Source organism: Ammospiza nelsoni, chromosome 6 (genome assembly GCF_027579445.1).
Source record: "Ammospiza nelsoni isolate bAmmNel1 chromosome 6, bAmmNel1.pri, whole genome shotgun sequence".
Lineage (NCBI taxonomy): Eukaryota > Metazoa > Chordata > Aves > Passeriformes > Passerellidae > Ammospiza > Ammospiza nelsoni.
In genome coordinates, this window is record NC_080638.1 from 23,795,692 (window position 1) to 23,817,111 (window position 21,420).

General features: G+C 43.2%; 2 protein-coding genes across 2 annotated transcripts in view; both read left to right on the forward strand.

The window, feature by feature from the left end:
* Positions 1-989: 989 nt before the first annotated feature.
* Positions 990-18,158, forward strand: API5 (apoptosis inhibitor 5). The gene is made up of 14 exons (XM_059473619.1): positions 990-1,216; positions 4,734-4,895; positions 5,679-5,772; positions 6,721-6,786; positions 7,144-7,295; positions 8,641-8,847; positions 9,370-9,474; positions 10,165-10,254; positions 10,829-11,010; positions 12,149-12,242; positions 12,746-12,802; positions 13,854-13,930; positions 14,267-14,403; positions 16,011-18,158. Exons 1-14 carry the CDS (start codon positions 1,148-1,150, stop codon positions 16,088-16,090), a joined length of 1,572 nt encoding a protein of 523 aa, XP_059329602.1. The 5' UTR covers positions 990-1,147; the 3' UTR covers positions 16,091-18,158.
* Positions 18,159-19,844: 1,686 nt separating this feature from the next.
* Positions 19,845-21,420, forward strand: part of TTC17 (tetratricopeptide repeat domain 17) — a 54,784-nt gene continuing 53,208 nt past the window's right edge. Inside the window, exon 1 of the mRNA XM_059474812.1 lies at positions 19,845-20,060. Within this exon, the coding sequence (XP_059330795.1) occupies positions 19,845-20,060 (216 nt within the window). The remainder of the gene's footprint in view (positions 20,061-21,420) is intronic.

Here is a 21,420-nt window from a genome sequence, read left to right on the forward strand (position 1 = left end):
AGGATGTGGTCAGAGCTCTCTGGGATCTGACAGCAGCCACAAGCTTCCACACTGTCAGACCCATCAGAGTGTGTAGGAATGACATGCATCCCCTGGTGGAGGAACGCTCAGGTAAAGGCACTGAGCCTCAATTCAAGGAAGGGGAGAAAGGTGACAGATGCCTCCCACAGCATCCTTCATGCTGCTGGGAAGGATATTCAAGAAAGGTCCAGTGCTTTGTGTAGCTCAGCCTCAGATTCACATAAGGGGAATCCTCTTCCATTTAAGTGCCTGTGAAATTTGCAGGAGGCTAAAGCATATTGATATACGAGGCGAAGACAGCCTTAAAACCTTTGCCACAATTTCTATTTGGCAATTGGAGCCTAATGAACACATGCTGCCTTCATTGGCATGAGTTGCAGATACTTCAGTTTCTGGAATTAGGGAGCATTTTCCTCTGCAGGAAAAGATGCAAGTCACCAAATCATAGGAAAGCATTCTTCATCTCGTACTAGGAGCTCAGCGTGCAACAGGCACCTCTCGAGCATCTTCCAATGCACTTGTTAGGACAGACAAAAAGGGATACAGAAACGAGGCGCTGGGGAAAAGCATCAGTCAAGGGAAGGAGAAGGAATGCGAACAAAGACCCGGGGTAGGTAGGGGAGGGTGGGGGGAGGTAGGAGGGAACAAAAAAACCTGCAAGAGGTGAAGGCCATGGCGCATCTGTGAGCACAAGAACGCACCCCGTAGCGCGGCCCCTGCCCGAGCCTGCAGCGGGGCGGATAACGCAGGGCCCGGGGAGCAGCCGCTAGGGCCGGGCACGTAACGCAGGGCCCGGGGAGCAGCCGCTAGGGCCGGGCACGTAACGCAGGGCCCGGGGAGCAGCCGCTAGGGCCGGGCGTTGCGGAAGCGCGGCCCGTCGGGGGCGGCCCCGGCCCCAGCCCCGATCCCGCCCCGCTCCGCCTTTGGCTCCCGCGGCTCCCGGCCCTGCAGTGCCACCTCCCACCGCCAGGGGGCGGCGCGCAGGCAGCGGCGCACGGCCGCTCCGGGACTGGCGCCTCGCTGGTGCTGACGACGCGGACCGAGCGGGAGCGGCGGCCGGAGCGGCGGCGGCGTCGTCAGTGGCGGGTTCGGTGTTTCGGTGGCTCTGCCCCTTCCACGCCGCGCCATGCCCACCGTGGAGGAGCTCTACCGCAACTACGGCATCCTGGCGGACGCCACGGAGACGGCGGGCCAGGTGCGGTGTGGCTGCGGCCTGCAAGGCCTTGTTAGGCCTCGGGCTTGCGTAGCGCCACGGCGGGGAGTTCCGGGCCGAGGGGGGCTGGCGGGCCAGGGTGCCGTCAGAGGGGCTCCTCGCCTCGCCGCACAGCCGGGAGCCCCGGGGCTGTGCTCGGGTGGGTTTCCTCAGGCCGGCGGCGCAGGGCGGGTAAAAATGAACAGCGCGCCCGCGGATCTGCCAGGACCGCAGTGGCTCCCGTCGCTTTTGCAGCATCCGCGTCCTGTCGGCAGCTTTCCTGTTAATGCGGCGTCTCGGATATTAGCCGGTTCTTAGCTAGAGTCAAATATGTTTTTTCCAAGGGGGCGGGGAGTTTCGCCTTGCGAATTCGGGCCTTGAAGTCTTTGACACCGCACTTGCAGATGCAGCGCACTTGCAGGTCTGGAGGGCGTCTGGCAGGCTGTCTTGCTAAAAGGCTTGCTGAGGGAAGGTGAAGTCTGGTATGGTTTGAAAGCTGCCTGTAGCCCTTTACCTTCTTCCTTGAGGCAAGAACGTAAGGTCGACCCTCAAGACTGAGAAATATTTTTTCTGTAAAATTTTGGTAAGATCTGCCATTTGTTTACACCATTACTGAATTATTCAAGAAAAGAGGATGACTTAGAATATTACCAGTAGAAAATATTAATGTTAGTTACAACTAGTTTTGGAATTGTATTAGTCCCTTATTTTCCAAAATGGCCCCCTGAAAAAGCAGAAGATACTTTTTTTTCCTTTTGGTCGTAATGTCAATAAGTAGGAAAGTAGTTTTACCATATCTGTATCTAACCGTGGATTTTAAACTAAATGAGAACACTGCTGTACAATGTCACTTAAAAAGTTCTTTAAGAGAAGAAATATTTTGGTGGTTGGGGGCAGGGGGGTGTTGAAGTTTTTTTTTTGTTTTAATTCAGGTCCCATTCACTTTGCTTGTGTGGTTATGCCCTAGTGAAACAAAGCATCCTTGCAGACAGCCCAACAAAAACATCACCTCAGAGCCGAAACCAAAGTGCAAATAAAATGTAGGGAACTGCAGGGAGAGCTGCAGAGTAAAACATGCTGTTACCTTGCCACTTTAGAAAAGCACAGTTCATCTCACTTTGATTTTTGTGAGGAAGGAATGGGTAGAGCAGTCTTAGGCAGAGCAAACTCCAGCATGGTTAAGAAATGCAGCCTATGACAGGGTAGGTGTGTAAGAACCTCTGAGGGTAAGTATAGAATGGGGATTCCTAAAACTCTCCCAGCTTTGCCCCTCTCCAGCTTTTGGGTTCCCAGAGCCAGAGGAAGTGTCTCTGTAACAAGCATAGCTTGTGAGGTGATTCTTCAGTGAACTTTTCTGGTGCTCTGTTGAACTGAGTGTGCTTCTGGCATATAAAGGTTCTGTGTTAAAACATTTCATTGTTTTGTTAACCTTTGTGGTGGAGTTACCTCTTTGAATTTGTCATTTCATAATCTTGCCTGGTGGCTCCAGTTCCTGCGTTCTGAGAAGCCATGAGTTCCTTGTTCATCAGTTTTATCCCACTTAATGCTTTATTATCTCTTAACAACATCATGAATGTGATCTCTTACTGCAAAACGTCGTGGTCACCCTGTTTCAAACAAGAAAACATTGAGCATGAGCATGGGCACTACCAGAAGTTATGGCATCAAGAGAAGTACTGAGCTTGTCCAAGAGTGTTTCAGTTGAGAAAGGTGCTCAGGTGTGAGGTGTTCACAAGTGGAATGAAGGTGAGAAGTTGAAAAAAAGTGTTAGGAAGCTGGCTGAAAATAAAGAGGAAGACAAGCATTTCTTCATAAGGCATTGTGGACCTTGGCACAGGGCACTGCAGGGCATGAATTGACTCAAGAACTAACCTAGAGAAGTTAATGGATGATTGGTCAATTAACAGTAATTTAAAGCAAAGGTTTGGACACTCTCTCCAGCTTAGGACATTCCTTTGTTACAGATGGGAAGGGAATGCACAAAACAGAAGGATCACACTGCTGCTGTAGTTGCCTGTGGTTTTTCTAGATCATTCCGTGCTGCCAGATACAGATAAAAAAACTCCTGCCTGAACTGCATTTTCCTACATGGTAGGAGTAATTAGCATACAGGAACACAAATGCAGGGAACACAGGCTGCTCTGTTCCAGTGCTGTGTGAATGCTTTTTCATATGTATTGAGTTTTATATTACATGTTCTACAACAGAACTTGTTCTTAACATGCAGCCTGAGAACCCGTGTCTGTACTGATGTGTTTTCATTGCTGGTTTGTGCTGGCTCATTCCTGCCTTTGCTGCTCACTGCACTGCACTGGCCCAGCTGCAGAGGGAACTGGGTGGTGATGTGGTTCAGCTGCCAGGCAACTGATTCTTTCACTGCTTATTTTTCATCCAGATCTGTATCCCACTCTAGATTCTGACAACACAGCTATCAACAGGCTGTAGGGAGTGGTTCAGGAGCATGGGCACTAAATTTTAAAATGCGACTTGCTTTAGAGGACATTAAGGCAGTGTACTGCTTTGTAAATTAATATCTGTATTTGCTACAGGACAACTTTCATGGGGAGTAGTGGTGATGACATATGTGGCTCTGGGAAATTTAGTGTAAGTAAAGCAAAGAAAGTGTCCTGTGCTGTCAGGGTTGCTGTTCAGAGTAGAATAAGCTGTTTTAAGCATTCTTTTTCACAACCATAAGGAAAATTAATCTTAGAAGGTCCTGATTTCCACTAGTACCTAATAATGCTGACCTCTATTTCACAAAAACACAGCTAACCACAAAGACTTCAATTAATTTAAAGTTTTGGTCCTGCAGGCACAGAACCAGAAGCACCTGTGTGATTCTAGTTGGAGCAGCTAGAGAAAATTTTACTGTTGTTGAAGTGTTTATTCTTGTGTTTGGAATAGATATTTCTGTATTTAAAATTGGAGGTTTCTGGGCTTTTTTTAAAGTCTAGTTTCCCTTAATAGTTCTTCCAAGCACTGTATTTCATCCCAGATTAGCTACCTGAATACATAGCAGAGATTCCAGGTGGAGTTAACTTCCTGAATAGATGCCAAAGATACTTTAGCACCATATATGTTAATAAGAATTCATGATCTACTGCAGTGGCACAGTTTCTGTAATCTCTACTTCAAAGACATGAAGTAGAGAATCCATGAGCATACAAAAAGCAGAAACTTCTTGAAAAACTGCCCAAGTTCAGTGGCAGGGATCATAGAATTTCTTGCACTAATCTAATCCCAGTGTGCAGGAGGTGCTACCCTTAGGGCCGGCAGCTGGAGCCATACATGCTTGAACAGACAGGAGCCAGAATAACAGTGAAAGCCAGGCAACAGAGGCAAATATTACCAAATTGGCATGGTTATATCAGTCTAGGAGAAAAATATATTCCTTTGTAAGGAGCTTGTATAGTATGGTTCACTTAAATAGTTTCAGAGACTAGGAGAAAAAAGTCCTTCCTTGTCTTGAGAAGAAGCCAGGATTTTTCTTCTATTTATGTATTCTGGTTTTGTCTTTTAGCATAAGGATGCCTACCAGGTGATTTTGGATGGTGTGAAAGGAGGTGCCAAGGAGAAGAGACTTGCAGCCCAGTTCATTCCTAAGTTCTTCAAGCATTTTCCTGAACTAGCTGACTCAGCTATCAACGCCCAGTTGGACCTCTGCGAGGATGAAGATGTTTCTGTAAGAATAAGAACCTTGTAGCAAGTTGATAGTTCCAATTTGTATTTTGCTGTTTTTTTCTCTTTTTGTTTAATGGGCTGTGTCTTTCGGGAGGGCAAGGTTGGTCTTTGGAAAACATAAATTTAATTGTATTCTGGCATTTAATTCATTGTGTGATGGTTTGGGAAGATGCATCAGTTTTCATTTATCTTCTTTAGCTCCCACCACTAATCGAAGGAATAGCTCTGTAGGAAGAAACTTACAGTTTATTTGAATAGCATTTACATGGCTTCCTATCAAAACGCACTTTGTTGTAATTGATTCTGATAAATACTGCTGGGAGACAGAATCTTGTTTGCACCTGAGAACCACAGGGATGTGATTCTGACTGTTGTGCTTCTTGAGATGCTTCATGCTGCTTCTGTGCTGGTAGAAGCTGTACCTTTGAAGCATTTCTGTTCATCAGGTCTTAAGGGATTTGGACAGATCATTCAAGGATTTTTCAGTGCTGGGAACAAACTCTAGAGTTTATCCCTGCCATATGTACAACTGTAGAACTGTCCTTCCTGTCAGCAAATAAAACTCCTTAATAACACACATTCTAGCCTTTATTTTGTTGTTCATATGAATGATTTTGTGAACAGAAGTACTGTTTGAATTTGATTTTTCTTCAGTGCTGCCTAGCTCTAAGAAAAATACGTTATTTACTTCATAAATATGCCAAAATAGGGGGATTTGGAGTGTTATGTAATTCCTGAAAGTTTAAACATTTTTTAATTTCCACATTATTGACAATTTTAACAGATCCGTCGACAAGCAATCAAGGAACTGCCTCAGTTTGCCACTGGAGATAACCTTCCTCGGGTAGCAGACATACTGACCCAGCTTCTGCAGTCAGGTGGGAGACACGTGCTGGCTTGTCTCATGGCACACCTAGATATGTATACAGTTTTGCTTCTGTAGAACATTTTTCATTGATTCATAATTTATCCCAGTGCTGTTCACATCCTTCTTGTGTTTTCTTCTGCTTTATATTTGCTGTACAGTTAGGCTGAAAGGGCACTAATTATTCTAATCAAAACCAAAAATCTTTCTTTTAGATAAAACAATTTTTTTTTTCATTCAAGTTCTCTGAAAGAAACATCTGTAGAAAAAGGCATGGTGGAGGAAACCTTCCAGTTATAGACTGCAGCAAATTGCTTTCTGAAAAAGATTTACTGAATTTGTGATCCAGTTTCTAGAACCTGAAAAGGCCTGAGGGCATTTTGTCCCATACAGTTGCATTTTTGGTGCAAAATAAATATTTTCGGGGTAAATTCAGAATTTAATATACATTTAATCTCAGTAAGTTATAAAGTACTAAATATTAGGTGTTTAAACTTCTGTTAAAACTCCATGGTTAAGACTCTGGGCTTCTCAAGAAGGTTTTGGTTTGGGTTTTTTGAGATTTATGCATTCCTTCATTTAGTTTAAGAGAGAAATACTGTAGATTAATAATGAGTTTAAAAATAAATAACTATGTATTTTACATTATTTAAATGAAAGCTTGTTTATTAAAATAACTAAGTATATAGATTAATAACTTCCCTTCAAGTTTTCAGTCCTATCAAGTTTTAAGTTTTAGTTTTGGTAGGGAGACTAAAATGACAAATAGCTTTTCTTTTGCTTCCAACTTCCATAATAATGGCTTTGAACTTCCTCACTCTAATAGTTTTTAAAAATACAGGTTATGTTGTTTATAGGTAAATGCTGAGGACAGAATTCTTGTGCAGTATTAGCCTTTTTGGTTTTCTGCCCTTCCCTTTCCATTTCAAGTGTATGTGTATGAACTTTTTTCTCTCTCCAGATGATTCTGCAGAATTCAATTTGGTGAACAATGCCTTGCTCAGTATATTTAAGATGGATGCTAAAGGTAAAGGACAGGTTTTTCTATACATGGCTTTTATTAATACTTTGCAATCTGTAGTAGGATTAGAACAGGACTCAATTTTGTATCTTGTTAGTACAGTGTGAAAGTGAGATGCACACTAATTGTTTGGTTTTGCAAGCAGTACTGAACTTTATAACTGTGGATCTGAATTATGCAGACTAATAAAAGAGTGTGAATTTTTATGTGAAGATATATGAAAACTATTTTTTTAAGTTAGTATAGCATTTATTTTAAAATGTTTCATGGAATATTAAAAGAGGAAACTTCTTCTTTCTGTGTAAATGGTCCAAGTCATAACTTCTGAAATAATTTGTGTTACCCAATTTATTCTTCATTCAGGGACTTTGGGAGGTTTATTCAGTCAGATTCTTCAGGGAGAGGATATTGTGAGGGAGAGAGCCATTAAGTTCCTTTCTACAAAACTGAAAACCTTACCAGAGGAAGTGATGACAAAGGAGGTGGAGGAGTTCATATTGACTGAATCAAAGAAGGTGAGAGTTTGATTTCGGTTCAAATTCAAGTATTGTTCAACCATCCCTTGTCATTGGTGTTGCTTTGGAGGTCTGTTCGAGCATTGTACAAATGTGATCTTGTACTTATCTATTCTGATACTCCAAAGTTTGCAGCATTTTTTTTGTGGTAATGTTAAAATCATGGGTCTTCTAATTTTGTAGGAGTGACTTTGATTAGAAATTGACCCAATCATTCGCATTAGGAAGGGTCTTTGAGAGATTGTTCAGCTCAGGGAATCATGCTCAGCTGAATTCTCATCAGACTTCCTGGTGCTTTTTCTAGTTGGTTTTTGAAAACCTCCTATGAAGGAGAGATCCTGTCCTCTCTGGGCAACCAGCTTCAATGTTCAGTTGTCCTCAAGAGATGTTTTTTTTTCCCTCTATCCAGTTGAAACCTCCCATTTTAGTTTTGTGTCATTGTTTCATTTTGACCATGTCCATCTCATCAAAGAACCTGGCTGCTATGGGCAGTGTCTTGCTCTGAAGTGTTGGAAGATTAGTTAGTTAGTTTGCTCCACCCACATACAGGTCTCTTCCTTTAGGCTGGAAAAACCTGATTGCCTTAGGTTCCCTTCATAGCTCATGTGCTCTATACACAGATCACCTTGTTGATTTACCTTCGTAAAGCTTATCAAGCACTTCCTCATACAGGAGAGCCCAGCACCAGGTGCAGTACTCCAGATTTGGTCAGATGAGGGCCCAGCCAAGGACCTGTCAATCTTCTGTCCCTTTGTTTCCCTTGGTCTGTGCTCTTGTCCTTAGCCCAGAGCACTGCTTGTCAGGCAGGGTATGGTGCTGTCACTGGTGTTCAGCCTGCTGTCCCCCAGACCCCTCAGTCTTCTCAGCAGAGCAGTTCCCCAGCCAGTACATCCCCTGCATGTGCTGATGCAGGGAAGTTGCTTCATCCCAGGTGCAGGACTTGGCATTTGTCTTTGTAGAATCTTAGGAGATTTCCATGCATTCCCTAAGTTGAGAAAGATGCAAAAAGTTTTAAACCAGTAATGAGTAGATACTTGTTTAACATTTTTTTCTGCCTGAAGCATTTGATTTTTGTTAGATAGAAGTTTGTTCTCAACAAATATTTCTTTTAGAGTTAAAAAACCTGTTTCCTATGCACAACTTGATGACAATGGCTTTGATTTGTAGGTGCATTCAATTATACTGAATGTTTTCATGTGTTCCTTCAAACTTGTGTTTTTAAATTACTAAGTGTTAAATTTAAATGCTAAATATTTGCATACTTTACCTTTTCAAATCCAGTAGGTTTGACTTGGAGGCTTGCAAATTGCCACCACAAAAATACGTTTTCTGATTTTCTCTTAAGGTTCTGGAAGATGTGACAGGCGAGGAATTTGTTCTGTTCATGAAAATATTGTCTGGATTGAAAAGCTTGCAGACAGTCAGTGGGAGACAGCAGCTGGTGGAGCTGGTGGCTGAGCAGGCTGACCTGGAACAGACGTTCAATCCCTCAGATACGGACTGCGTGGACAGACTGCTGCAGTGCACTCGGCAGGCAGTGCCCCTGTTCTCAGTATGTGTTTGTGTGCTGTGCATGAGTTAATGGCTGGAGCTTGGCTTTAGTGTTCCCAATGGTTATGTTTGAAAGACCACAAATCAGTACTTACCACCTTTAACCTCTAATGTATGCAAATGCTGGAAAACATCCTTAAAGCCTCCAAACACAAAGATACTTCGTGTTTTCCTCTTCTCTTTTCAAATTTAAGCTGTTACAGTGAATTATTACAAGATTTTCACATTATTTTGTATTCATTTGATTATTTCAAGTCTAGTGCCAGGCAATTGCAGAGCTTAAGGGCCTATTCTTGGGTTGCAAGCAATCTTTTCAGCTGCTTTGTGGTCATCCTCTGAATTTAGGCTACCTGCAAGGTCTTAGGAATAAGAGGAAAGTTTCATAAAGCTTTAAGGTACAACTGTGAGGCAGCATTTATAAGGGTGGAGGGGTGATGGGAGAAAAACATTTAGCCCCTTCAGATTTAAGACTAACATGAGTTAAGTGTGATTGTTTGTTTGTGGGTTTGTTTTTATTTTTCAGAAAAATGTTCATTCCACAAAATTTGTTACTTATTTCTGTGAGCATGTTCTGCCAAACCTCAGCTCTTTGACTACTCTGGTGGAGGGTCTTGATATCCAGTTAGAGGTAAGCCAAAGCTAAAATGTCTTTCAAATAGTGAAAAATAACCATCCTAGATAAAGACCCCTATTTTAAAAATCACAGGCTCTTTCCTCAAGTAGTTTTCATTTTTTGGCTTGTAGGAAAAGTAGCTGCACTAGAAAAAACATTTGCTCTTTTGAGGCATGACTGGGCATTGCCTTTTAAAGCATGCGTCATCTGTCCCAAGCTTTTGAAGCAAGGTAGAATAAGTAGATCAGTGTAATCATTTTTATATTACTCTCAATTTTTGCTTAAGCACATAGCATTTACTGAAATGATGGCTGTACAGTTTGGGCTAATTTAGCCTCCTAAGGGAGTGGCTCAATGTCTGTAATTTTGTTTACATTAATCAGTGCTACAGCTTCAGTAGATCTCTGTGGCTCTCACTTGAAGGTGAGCTGTGCTGCAGATGTGGGAGATTAAGTTTTGTTTACTTGTTGACTAATGCTTGTTGGGATTAGACATGCAAACCCGTGTTTCTCTTTACAGACAGGAAAAACAAATTAGGCATGTTCTTCCTTGAATTGCTTCCTGCTGTTTTGGGAGGGGTTTAGTTGTAATAGCTGGCCTCTACTGTGACAGCCATCACTGTGATGTGATAATTGATTTCAGGTTGAATGTTAAGCTTGTCTACTTTCAGTTAACACACAAAAACATGGCTATCCTTATGTGTAGGTCTTGAAGCTTCTTGCTGAAATGAGTTCATTTTGTGGTGATATGGAAAAGCTTGAATCAAATTTGAAGAAGCTGTTTGATAAATTGCTGGTAAGACTATTTCAGTTTTTATTAATGTAAAACACTAAGAAATTAAGTTTTCATCAAAACAAGTTATTTTTATGTATTCATCTCTTTATTCTTTTTCTGAAGTGGCTATTTCAGAGATGGTCCTGTCCACTGATAGAATGTTGAACATAATTTTGCCATTTAAAGCCTTTGTAGGTAGAGAGCTGTTACCTGAATAATGTTTTTAGTCATGTAAATTAATGAGTGTTTCTTTTTAAATTTCATAGTCATGAGAGACTCGTGTTGATGTCATTAAACACTGTATCTGCACTGACAATTCTAAGCAAATTCAGCACTATTTCAGAAGCATTGGTGCAGTACATTATTGCTTCCTGTGGCAGTTGTGCCACCATAGTATTTCCTCTGAGTCAAGTCACAGAAGTGTAGGTAAACCACCTACACCACGACTTTATTCAGTACTTCATCCATTAGTATAGAGATGGTGGATACTTCTTAAATTGTCAGCACAGATAAACCATGCAATTCAAACACTGTGAAAGAGCAGTCATTCAGCATAAATGTGTCTCATGCATTTGTTTTCCTTTCTGTTCTTCAGGAGTATATGCCACTCCCACCAGAGGAAGCAGAAAATGGGGAAAATGCTGGCAATGAAGAGCCCAAGTTGCAATTCAGTTATGTGGAGTGTTTATTGTATAGCTTCCATCAGCTAGGTCGCAAACTTCCGGACTTCCTCACAGCCAAGCTGAATGCAGAGAAATTGAAAGACTTCAAAATCAGGTAATGGTTTAGAGGCAAGTGTTAATGTTATGTTACAAGGTATTTATTAAAAAATGTTAGTGGAGTTCCTCGGGGCTCAGTACTGGGGCCCGTTCTATTCAACATCTTTAGCAATTGACTGAGGAGATTGGCTGCATCCTCAGTAAGTTTGTGGGCAACACCAAGTTGAGTGGGAGTGTTGATCAGCTGAAAGGTAGGAAGGCTCTGCAGAGGGTTTTGGACAGGCTGAATCGATGGGCTAAGGACAGCTGCATAAGATTTAGTAAGGTGGCGTGCTGGGTCACAACAACCCCATGTGGCACTGCAGCCTTGGGCCAGAGTGCTTTGAGAGCTGATCAGCAGAAAGGGGCTTGGAGGTGCTGGTTGGCAGCCAGCTGGGTGTGAGCCAGCAGTGTGCCCAGGTGGCTGAGAGGCCAGTGACATCTAGACCAGTATCAAGAGGCCAGCAGGACCAGGGCAGTGATTGTCCCCCTGTACTCGACACTGGTGATGCCTCACCTCACTTCAGAAAGGACATTGAGGTGCTGGAGTGCATCCAAAGAAGGGCAGTGGAGTTGGGGAAGGGTCTGGAGCACAAGTCTCAGGAGGAGTGGCCGAGGGAGTAGGGGCTGTTTAGTCTGGAGAAAAGGAGGCTCAGAGAGGACCTCATTGCCCTCTACAGCTACCTGACTGGAGGTTGTAGTGAGGTAGGAGTCGGTCTCTTCTGACATGTCTCAACTGAAAGGATGAGGAAATGGTCTCATGTTGCACCAGGAGAAGGATCAGATTAGATACCAGAGAAAAAAATTTTACTGGAGGAGTGGTTGGGCACTGGAATAAGTTGCCCTGGGAGGTAGTGGAATCACTGTCTCAGGAAGTGTTCAAGAGGCATCTGGATGTGGCACTTGGGTATGGTGTAGGTGTGACAGTTGGATTAGTTTGATCCTGTAGGTCTCTTCCAACCTTTGTAATTCTCTGACTCTACAGAGGTGTGAATTATTGTCTGGATGCTAAAGAAGCACAAATCAGATTGATGGAAGTCTTACTTGAGCATTTTTCCTGAAGGGGAAGAAACAATATTACAGCTTCCCTTTGCTTATGCTTTTATTTCTACAGGACTGGGTGAATTTTACTAAGGGATTGCTTTTAAATGTTTTAGGCTACAGTATTTTGCTCGAGGACTGCAGGTGTATATCCGACAGCTTCGTCTGGCACTTCAAGGAAAAACAGGAGAAGCTTTGAAAACAGAGGAGGTAAGAATTGTTCACGAATTCGGATTTTTCTAATTGAGCTTACTGAAAGAACTGTTGGCACACATTAATAGGCTACAGTCAGTTTTAAGTATGCAAATACATTAAGGGAATAATAGTGCTAACATTATTGCCAAGTGCATGTTACCTTATGCTACATTTTGCAAGTGAAGATGATCTAGTTTTGACTTTTAGCTGCTTTCTGCACCAAATGTATTTGGTTTAATTGTGCTCTGTGCTTTGTTTTGAAGGGGAGATTTTCATATGTTGAACAAAAAAAAATACACAGTGGAAACTACACTGGAATATTAAAAGCATCTAGTTAGTGTGAAACTACAAGAATCTTAAAAGCAGCTGTGATAAAAACTTGGAAGTGTACACACCTTTCACTATCACTGTTACTATAGCAATTCACTAGGAAGAGCAATGAGTTTAATGTTATGGCTTTGTGTAATGAAGTTGGCATAAAGCTACTAAATGCTCATTGGTGTCTGTTTTTTTTACAGAACAAGATTAAAGTGGTTGCCTTGAAAATAACCAATAACATTAATGTTTTAATCAAGGTAAGTTCTCACATTATGAAGGACTAAATTCCCACTGCAGAGTAACCTATGCAGAAGAAAGGAATAGATTTGAACCAAGTTGTTTTGTGGTATTGTGTTAATTGGTGGCAGCCAGCTCAGAGTTGGTGCTGCTTTACTTATTCTGAAGAGATGTGGATCTTGCTGATCGTGCTAGCAGCTTAGCTTTTGCTGCTAATTTTCTTGGGATAGGGTGTGGACACGCTTTCTTACAGTACTAGTTGTCCCCAGGAAAAGACCACCTTGGTTCTTTAGGGGTCTCTGGATTTTCTTGTCATTTCCCTTTCCTGCAGTGTCAGTGAGGAGTATGCAATAGTTCAGAGACATGCAAGGAGATCTAAAGGAGGGAGGAGGCAAAGCAAGCTTCTGCATAGAACCTGTTTCTCCAAAACACCTAGAAGAGTTGGGCTGCAAGAAATAGACTTTCATCTGGAGCCCATGAAACCATTCTGATTTCTTCTAACCCCCTTTTCCTCTCTTTCTTCACTCTCACTTCCCACAATGAACCAAAAACTTGGCCCACCATATTGAGAAGCCTGTCTTGTACCATCATAGGGATATCAGATGTCTTCCAGCAGGAGCCACTGTAGTTCATTGTAAGGTGCTTGATGTGCGCAGGGAAGGACAGAAGTCCTGGGCTTTCTCTGCAGATGCCCCATTCCTTGGAACATTCAAGGCTGGATTAGATAGGTGTCTGAGCAACCTGGTGTAGTGGAAGATGTCCCAGCTCATTGCAGGGTCATTGAAGTAGATGGCATTTAAGCATCCTTCCAACCCAACCTAGTGTATGATTCTCTGTTTGGTCAGTGTAAGACACTACACTGCTAAGATAAATCCTACTTGAATTTCCTAGTAAAGGCAGCCAGATAAGGCAGTGTTCTACTGCCTTCTCTCTCTGCCATGGGACTAAAGGGTTTAAAATTATTGGAAAGTAGTGGTTATTCTGGAGTCTAGTAAGTAAGTAGCTGAAATTTTGAAGTGCAATCAACATAAATTTAACTGTAGAATAAACTGTCCTTTTCTGCATCCATAGGATCTCTTCCACATTCCTCCTTCTTACAAAAGTACAGTTACATTGTCCTGGAAACCAGTACAGAAGGCAGATGCAAGGTAAGAGTTCTTCATACAATAAAAGAAAAACAGTGGGGTTTATTTTGTAAACAGTAAAAATTAACCTTCCAAGCTGTGTCTGTACAATATAGACAGCAGGTGAGCTAAAAGTTTCACATCAGAAATAACACCCATCCTGTGGCAGTGGAGAGATGCTCTTAGTCTTGGTTTAGAGATATTAAGACAATCGACTGGAGGCTCTTCTGAGACACTGTTATTCAGGGCATCATCATTGGCTGCTGCTGGCTTCCAGTGGTTAATCTTTGTGGCTGAGCTACTATTAGTGTACTTGTCACCATAGGGGTGTAATGATATGTTTTTGTCTTCTTCTGTCAGTCAAAAAAGAGCAAGTGAAGATACAACTTCAAGTTCACCCCCAAAGAAAGCTTCAGCAGGACCAAAAAGAGATGCCAGGCAAATATACAATCCTCCCAGTGGAAAATACAGCAGTAACCTGGGTAGTTTTTCTTACGGTAAGTTATGCAGCTTGGAAAAACTTTGTCTAGTGACAGTTGTGTCTTGGGCTGGGGTGAATAAATATCACTTTCATGGAAGATCAAATTGTACTGCCATGAATTTTTGTTTGTGCTGGTCTCTTCCTAGCTGTTGATGTATTGTAGTGTTTGAATGTTACCAGCCTATGACTTAAGTCATTTGCAAGTTAGTTTTAGTAGTGTTTTAATACCTAGAGTTAGTAATTGAACTGTTGTGTTCTCTGTTATGACACACAGTGCACCAGTTTCCCATTGAACAGGCCAGTTGCAGGAGATGGCAGAGCTGGGTCACCTCCTGTCATACGACTTGGCCTGTGCTGCATGCCTATTACAGCCACTGCTGATGTTGCAGACCTGATCCAGAAGTTCTGAGAGTTGCCAGTTCACTGTGCATGCACACAGTTATATCCTCGTGCTCCCAGTCACACTGAATCTGCCTTTCTGCGAGTCATGTTTTCGGGTGAAGCACAAGAGCAGTTGCAGACTGAATGAGTAGGACCAGCAATGGCAGCAGCCCGTTCCTGTCTTTCCTATAGGCCCATTGGTCCTACCTCTGGCAAGTAAAGAGCCTGCTATGACAAATTGTCACCCACAGCCATGAGTTGAAAAACTATTATAAAGCTTTGGCAGATATATAAAGCTAAGAGAAGAGATAACACCATCTGAAAATTCCTTATTCTAGACATCAGGTGACACACCTGTGTCTTTTAAGATAAGCTTGTAATCCTGCAGGTCTAAAGATTGGGAAGCATTCAGCCAGAAATGTTTTATTACTTGCTACTGTTTCTTGTTAATGAGATGCTTCAGCCTAGTCAGTCAGCTCCTGATTTCTGTAGTCTTTAAAACCAGCATGAAGTTCTCTCTGTAGATTAATATAAACTGTATTTTAAGACTATTCATGAAGAGAAATCATGAAAGGGGAATGAGGGTTTGGTACGCCTTCAAACAAATCCAAAGAAACTATATAAACTTATTAAGTTTTGTGTTATTGGGTGATTTTTTGCTGTGATCAGATATTTTCTTAACAAAGAGAAAGGAAAAACTTTCTACAGTATCAAATAGTTTGTGTGGTATCCATGTCTAGCTAGGATTTGTGACTGAATGATGATATCAGCCCCAGAAAAAAAGAATAGTATGCTGGTGGTAACTTAAGGATAGGAAAGGACAGAGAGAAAGACAAAGTTCTGGTTTTCCATAGTTTTATAAAATCACTAGTAGCAAGTTAGAGCAACACCTCAAGGTTAATATTGTGTTATTGAACAGAAGGAAGAGCTAGGCAGCCAGCTTTCTATCTGTGGTGATAGATTGGCCCAAATATAGTCCTAAATTACAGGGACAGTTATGTATCACAGTATTAGTATGCAGAAAGGCTCCACTTTATTTGGATGGGCTCATTCTCCTGACCTCCTTTTAAAAGTCAGCAGGGTCCATTTTCCATCAGAAAATAACTCAGCAATCTCATGGCCCATAAGGAGGCATAGCCTCAGAGACTGAAGTTACCCTCCAGAACCTTCAGATCTTGCTGTTCAGTTTGGATCTGTATACAGCATAAAACCTTCCTGAAAAGTTGTGACTCTTTATTTCAGAGCAAAGAGGTGGTTTCCGGGGTGGACGAGGAAGAGGCTGGGGAGGACGTGGCAATCGCAGCCGAGGAAGAATCTATTGAGAAGACTGCTAAATCTTGCATGCCCCTGAAGGGCTGAAGTGAAAGTGCTACTCAGCAAGTTTGCTTGGAGCATTGTTTTCTTCAAAGACTGCCTTCCATTGAGACTGACTTAAATGTTCTTTATACCTTTGTATGTATGATCTACTTTTCTAACGGACTACAACTTGTCCATAGTGAAACTACAACTGTATTTTTGGATGCTTACAGTCAGCAGTTTTGGGTTCTTACTTTTGAAGTGTCTTCAAGATTCAAAATTGGAAAAGAGCATAGATGTTTCATCAAAAGCTGCATCTTGACAGTTTGTAAATTAACCTAAAAGTCAGCTACTACATAACTGAAATATATAATTGAGTTTATGTATTAATTAATGGACAGGAAAGGCATGACAACCGAGATATGTGTTAGATAAGCTTAGCAGCTGAAGTAATCCTTTCCTCATCTGTAACCATATTTTGCAATATGTGGAGAAGAGTACCATTGTTAAATTTACTTTGATTTACTTTCTTTAATTGAATTGAATTAAATACATGCTGTTTTTTTAAAGTTTGCAACATGGCTGGAAATCTGTTCTGCTTGTAGCATGAAGCATTCTTACTTAGAGACGTGGAGAATGTGGCATATTTTGGTTTGCACATCTTACTCTTCTCCGTGCATTGTAATACAAAAGTGATGTTTTGAAAATTAATTTTTAATGTTTAATATGAATATGTGCATATAGTTATGCCGTGAAATCTCAGTAAATGAATAGCATAAAAAACCAAAACAATAAATGACGAATTATTTCAGGAATGGGTAAAGACTGATGCAGTGATTAAGCTTCACAGACTGGAGCTGGACCATAGATGTTTCTGGCTCTTTTCTGTTTTATGCAGATTTCTGGATTAGTTGGCACTTGAGGGTGGGCTGGTTGGTTGGTTTTTCTTGTTTTGTGATTTTTGTGTGTGTGTGTTTTGGTTCTTTTTTTTAACCAATAGTTGCATTTAAAAATATATAAATAAAACTGTATTTTGGGTAACATTGAAAAATTCCAGCTATGTAGTTCAATTCAGGTGGAAAAGTTAACAATTCCATGCTATTTTTTCCATAGCAACTTGAGATTTTTATTTACTGATGTGCACCTGGAAAATACAATGTAAGAGCACAATGTTGTTTTGTTTTTTTTATTCTCACTGCTCAAAATTTTAACTTCTCAGGTCATTCAACATTGTAAAGGAATTAGTATATAGTAAAAAGAAGTCAAAACAGGAAAAGAATTTTAATTAAGTGTTCCAGAGCATGTTGATGTAAAATACCTTAGGCTTTAGAAGAGTGAATACTTCTTATCTTCCTTTTTTTTGCCCGGTGATATCCACAAAAGGTGATGTTTCCCCACCCTAGTTGCTTTTGTATTTGCTTGTGAATCTCATTCAGGTGTTTTCATTAACACTCTTTAATATTTATCACTACAATCAGAAGGCCAGAATACCAAAATTATGTCAAAGTTAGAAACATTGTTGAGGATGCTAAATTGAAAGTCTGTTTTTGCTGAACTCTGCAGCAGTAGGTAGGAAACTTTGGACATTCCAGGACATGTGAGCTGACTGTATTTCTTGTTACATGCCAGCTGCTAAACTCTGATTTGTCATTAAAACCATGAAACTTGGCTAAAAGCTTTGAAGAAATTTGTCAGGTCAAAATGTCACTCTGAAAATAGGCACTAGATATGTAATAAGCTTCTACTGGGAGGAAAAATAAGGAAAAAGACATTTTGCACTTGTGGCTATAATTGGTATTTTGAGGGGATTTAATAATGTAATCCCAAAGCCTAAACACAGCTTGTATTTAGACTAGTAACTAGGTACTAGCAGCTGCTTTTCTCACTGAATTTTGGGTGAGTTTTCTTTGTGTGACTCCTGTACTTCAGAGGTGATGTGCAAAGCTCTTGTGGCCTCAGAAGTAGTTAGATCATTTTTCCCCAATTTCCTATCTAATTTTAACATAGTGAGTTCTTGTGGAAACACCTGTTTACCATCTTGTTGAATTGTAAATGTTCCCTTACAGCTTTGGAATAAATTCATTTTGTAATTTTGTTTGGCTCATTGTTTCACAGTTACTCTGCAGTATTGTGGCACCTTAGTAAAAGTTCTGTGGTACCTTTTCGTTGTAGTTCAGTTACTCCTTAAGTTGCTGTAGATGCAGAACGTTGTTTACCACTAAGGAATCATAATTAGACTGCATTAACTGTTTCAAGTTTTAAGTAATTTAACTTTCAAATGTGGAATTTTGAGGGGGAATTTAAATATTTGGCAAAAGCTGCACATTTACATCTTATTTGGAAATTTGGTGAAAAGGAGTCCATCATTGTCTTACTCAAGCTCCTCGATGTTGACAGTGTGATACAGTTTTTTAGTAACTTATGAGAGGAAAGCTAATGTTTACAAACAATTTGATGGATGAAGGTGTGGGTGTTAACATCTCTGAAATGGATCCCAGTGTCTCTGCTAACTTTGGGCAGCAGGTTTGTTGGAGCCCAGGCAGCTTGGCTCCTGAAACAGACAAGGGTGTGCACAAACCTGAGTTTCTGAACTTCGCTGTAGAATGGCAGGTTCAAGGGAGGAATATATGGAAGGCAGTTCAGGAAGGCTGTACCTTCCAGGTACCTCAGCCAGTGGGGAAAAGAAGAGGGCAACATGCAGCCAGTTTGGGATAAACCCCTAGAGAGAAAACCCCACGGCTGTGTGCCTCAGTGGACTCTCCTTTTCCTGGAATAAAGTTGCAGGACTCCTCTTTCCTTTTTGGACATAACCTCGGGTGTTTGTGGATTTTCCTGACATTTTTAATAAGCAAGAGCCACTTGGAAGGGCAGCCTAGGGGTTTTTGTGGAATCTAATGTGCCTGATTTGAAAACTCTGGCAGCAGTAAGGAACTATTGTACTTGTGCTGTATTTTCTCTAGGCTGATAGAAACCAAATCCGTTGAGCCACTGACACACCATTTTGTAACCTTGTTCTTGTTTCTACTTAATGAGTTTGAGTTGCAAACAAATATTACTGTTTAATAGGCGCTGGGAAGTTTGATGTTCCCAAGAAGCTGGACTGCAGAAAGATTGAACAGATCAACATTTGAACGTGGCAGCTTTTAGATTTCTCTCGGTACTGGGGAAACAGGCTCCCGCTGCTGGGTTGGTATTTACTGTCAACTAGAACAGGAAAAGGAAAGTTCAGGTTTTGCTGTGTAACTGGAAAGCATTAGAAGAGATGTGGCCTTCAGAGCTCTCTTCAGCCAGCTCCCGGGAAGGCTGGCATTAACTGTGTGTGCATGGCTGCAGGTACGCCTTGGTTTGAGCTGGCCACAAAGTCGTTCCCTCGACCCGTCGTGGCAAATGTTCCAGTGCCCCGGACAAAAATCACCTCTTTTAAATCGAAATTCCGCGTGTCGCCACACGGCGCTGGTTGGCATTTAACGCCGGCCTTGTGCTTGGGGCAGCAGCTCGGCCGTTACCGGAGGCTGCCAGGGCTGCGGGAAGACGCCGTTGGCCGGGCCCGGTTCCCCGCGCGGGGCAGTCGGTGCGCGGTGCTCTAACGGTGCTCCACGGTCCCGCTCCCGCTGCTGGCCCCCTCAGCCCAGGAGTGCTGGGGCTGCTTCAGGACTGAGAGCGCTCCAGCCGGAGGCTCCCAGCGCCGCCTCAGGCACCGACCCGGGCCCGCCCCCGCCCCGCTCCGCCCCTCCGGCGCTGCCACACCGGGCCGAGGGCGCGGCACCGCCCGCTCCCAAAATGGCGGCGGCGGCCGTTCCGCTTCCGGGGGGTGCGAGCAGGCCGGGATTGGGGAAGATGGCGGCGGCTGGAGCGTCCGGGCGGGGCGGGCTGGGGCGAGTATGGGTCTTCTCCGGCTGGGCGCTGGGCCTGTGCACGCTGCTGGCCTCGGGGACGCGGCCTGCCGCTGCCACCACCCACTGGGTGGTCACCGAGGACGGGAAGATCCAGCAGCAGGTGAGCGGCCCGAGGGACGTGGGGCGCTGCCCACCCGGCTGCGGAGGCACGAAGAGCCCCTGTCCGCGCCGTCGCTCACCCATAGCCCCGGTCTGCCCCGAGCTGCGCGGCGCGGGGCACGGGACGCTCGGCCCGGGGCGAAGCCCTGCCTGTTCCCACAACCGCAGCAGCAGTCGGGCGCCGGTGCCGGTCGCTCCCGCGGCCCCGGCACAGGGGTCTCCCGCAGCGAGCTGGCGTCGCTCGTGAAACGTGTCTTGAATCCGCCGGAGCCCCGGGGTGAGGCATCGGGGAGGGGCGGTTGGTGCGTTGGGGCGAGCCGAGGATGGATTTCGGCTGGAGCTCTGGAGCAGCGGCGGTTCCCGCCTGGGGCCGCTCCCGGGAGCCTCGGGCACGAGGCCGGTCCCGCCGTGGCGGCGAAAGCAGCGGGAGCGCGGCCCCGGCTCGCAGCCGGGACCCAGCGGGGCCGGCCCCGGGCAGCCCGGGCTCCTCGCCGCGGGGAGGGGGTGTCAGTGAGTTTGCGATTTTTCGCATCCAGCCGCACCCGACCCGGCCGCTTTTCCTTCCTGCTGGAAGTAGGAAAGAGAAACGGCGGCGTGTGTGCTCGGTGCCGGAGCACACGCACGCCCTGTGAGTTTAGTCAAAATGTCTTATTTTAGTGGGCTGTGCCGCATGTTCACTAAGCTGCTTGAAAGAGTCGATCTGTATCTCATATTTAGGCTTTTTCTTAGTTGCTTGCCTTCCTCTTTGTTGTTGAGGGAGCAGTACTAGAAATTTACCTTGTGTCAGATCTGTCCGTTTTCCTCTGGAGTGAAAGAGTTGATCGCTGTAGCAAGCAATGTGGCCTTCCCCCTGAACAGTGGAGTGGAGACATGAATGTCCATTATCAATTTCCATTTGTGAGGATTTTTAATCGGATTTTCCTGTTAAAATGCATTGAGGTCCTCAGACAGGTGGAGCAGACTTTTCTCTGCATGAAACTCCTCCTGTCTTTATGGTTCTCGTGCACTTTGGCTGTCTGGGTGGATCCAGGCACTCTAACACCCTCGTTAATAATAAATTAATTAATGACACCACTTCCAGTGCTCTCTCATCTCTTTTTGCCACTTAACATAGGTGGGGAGGTGGTGCAAGTATATGATAATGGTCTGGAAGCATCTGTGTGTGTATCCTGAGTGTATATTCTAAAATTTGTGTCAGGTGTTGATTTTGATTATTGCAAGAAAAGCAGTTGTGACTTGGAAAAAATCCAATTAGATAAAAAGGCTTGAAAATCTTATTAGCTAAATTCATTACTTACTTTAAAGAATGGTTTTTCATTATGTCTTTTAACTGATGGTACAGGTAGAAGCTTCCACTATAC

Excerpts from the sequence above, each read along its gene's own strand:
- API5 (XM_059473619.1), top strand. The coding sequence starts at position 1,148 with ATGCCCACCGTGGAGGAGCTCTACCGCAACTACGGCATCCTGGCGGAC. Across the intron at positions 7,296-8,640 it reads TATTGACTGAATCAAAGAAG|GTTCTGGAAGATGTGACAGG; the intron begins GTGAGAGTTTGA and ends TTTTCTCTTAAG. Across the intron at positions 11,011-12,148 it reads TTGAAAGACTTCAAAATCAG|GCTACAGTATTTTGCTCGAG; the intron begins GTAATGGTTTAG and ends TAAATGTTTTAG.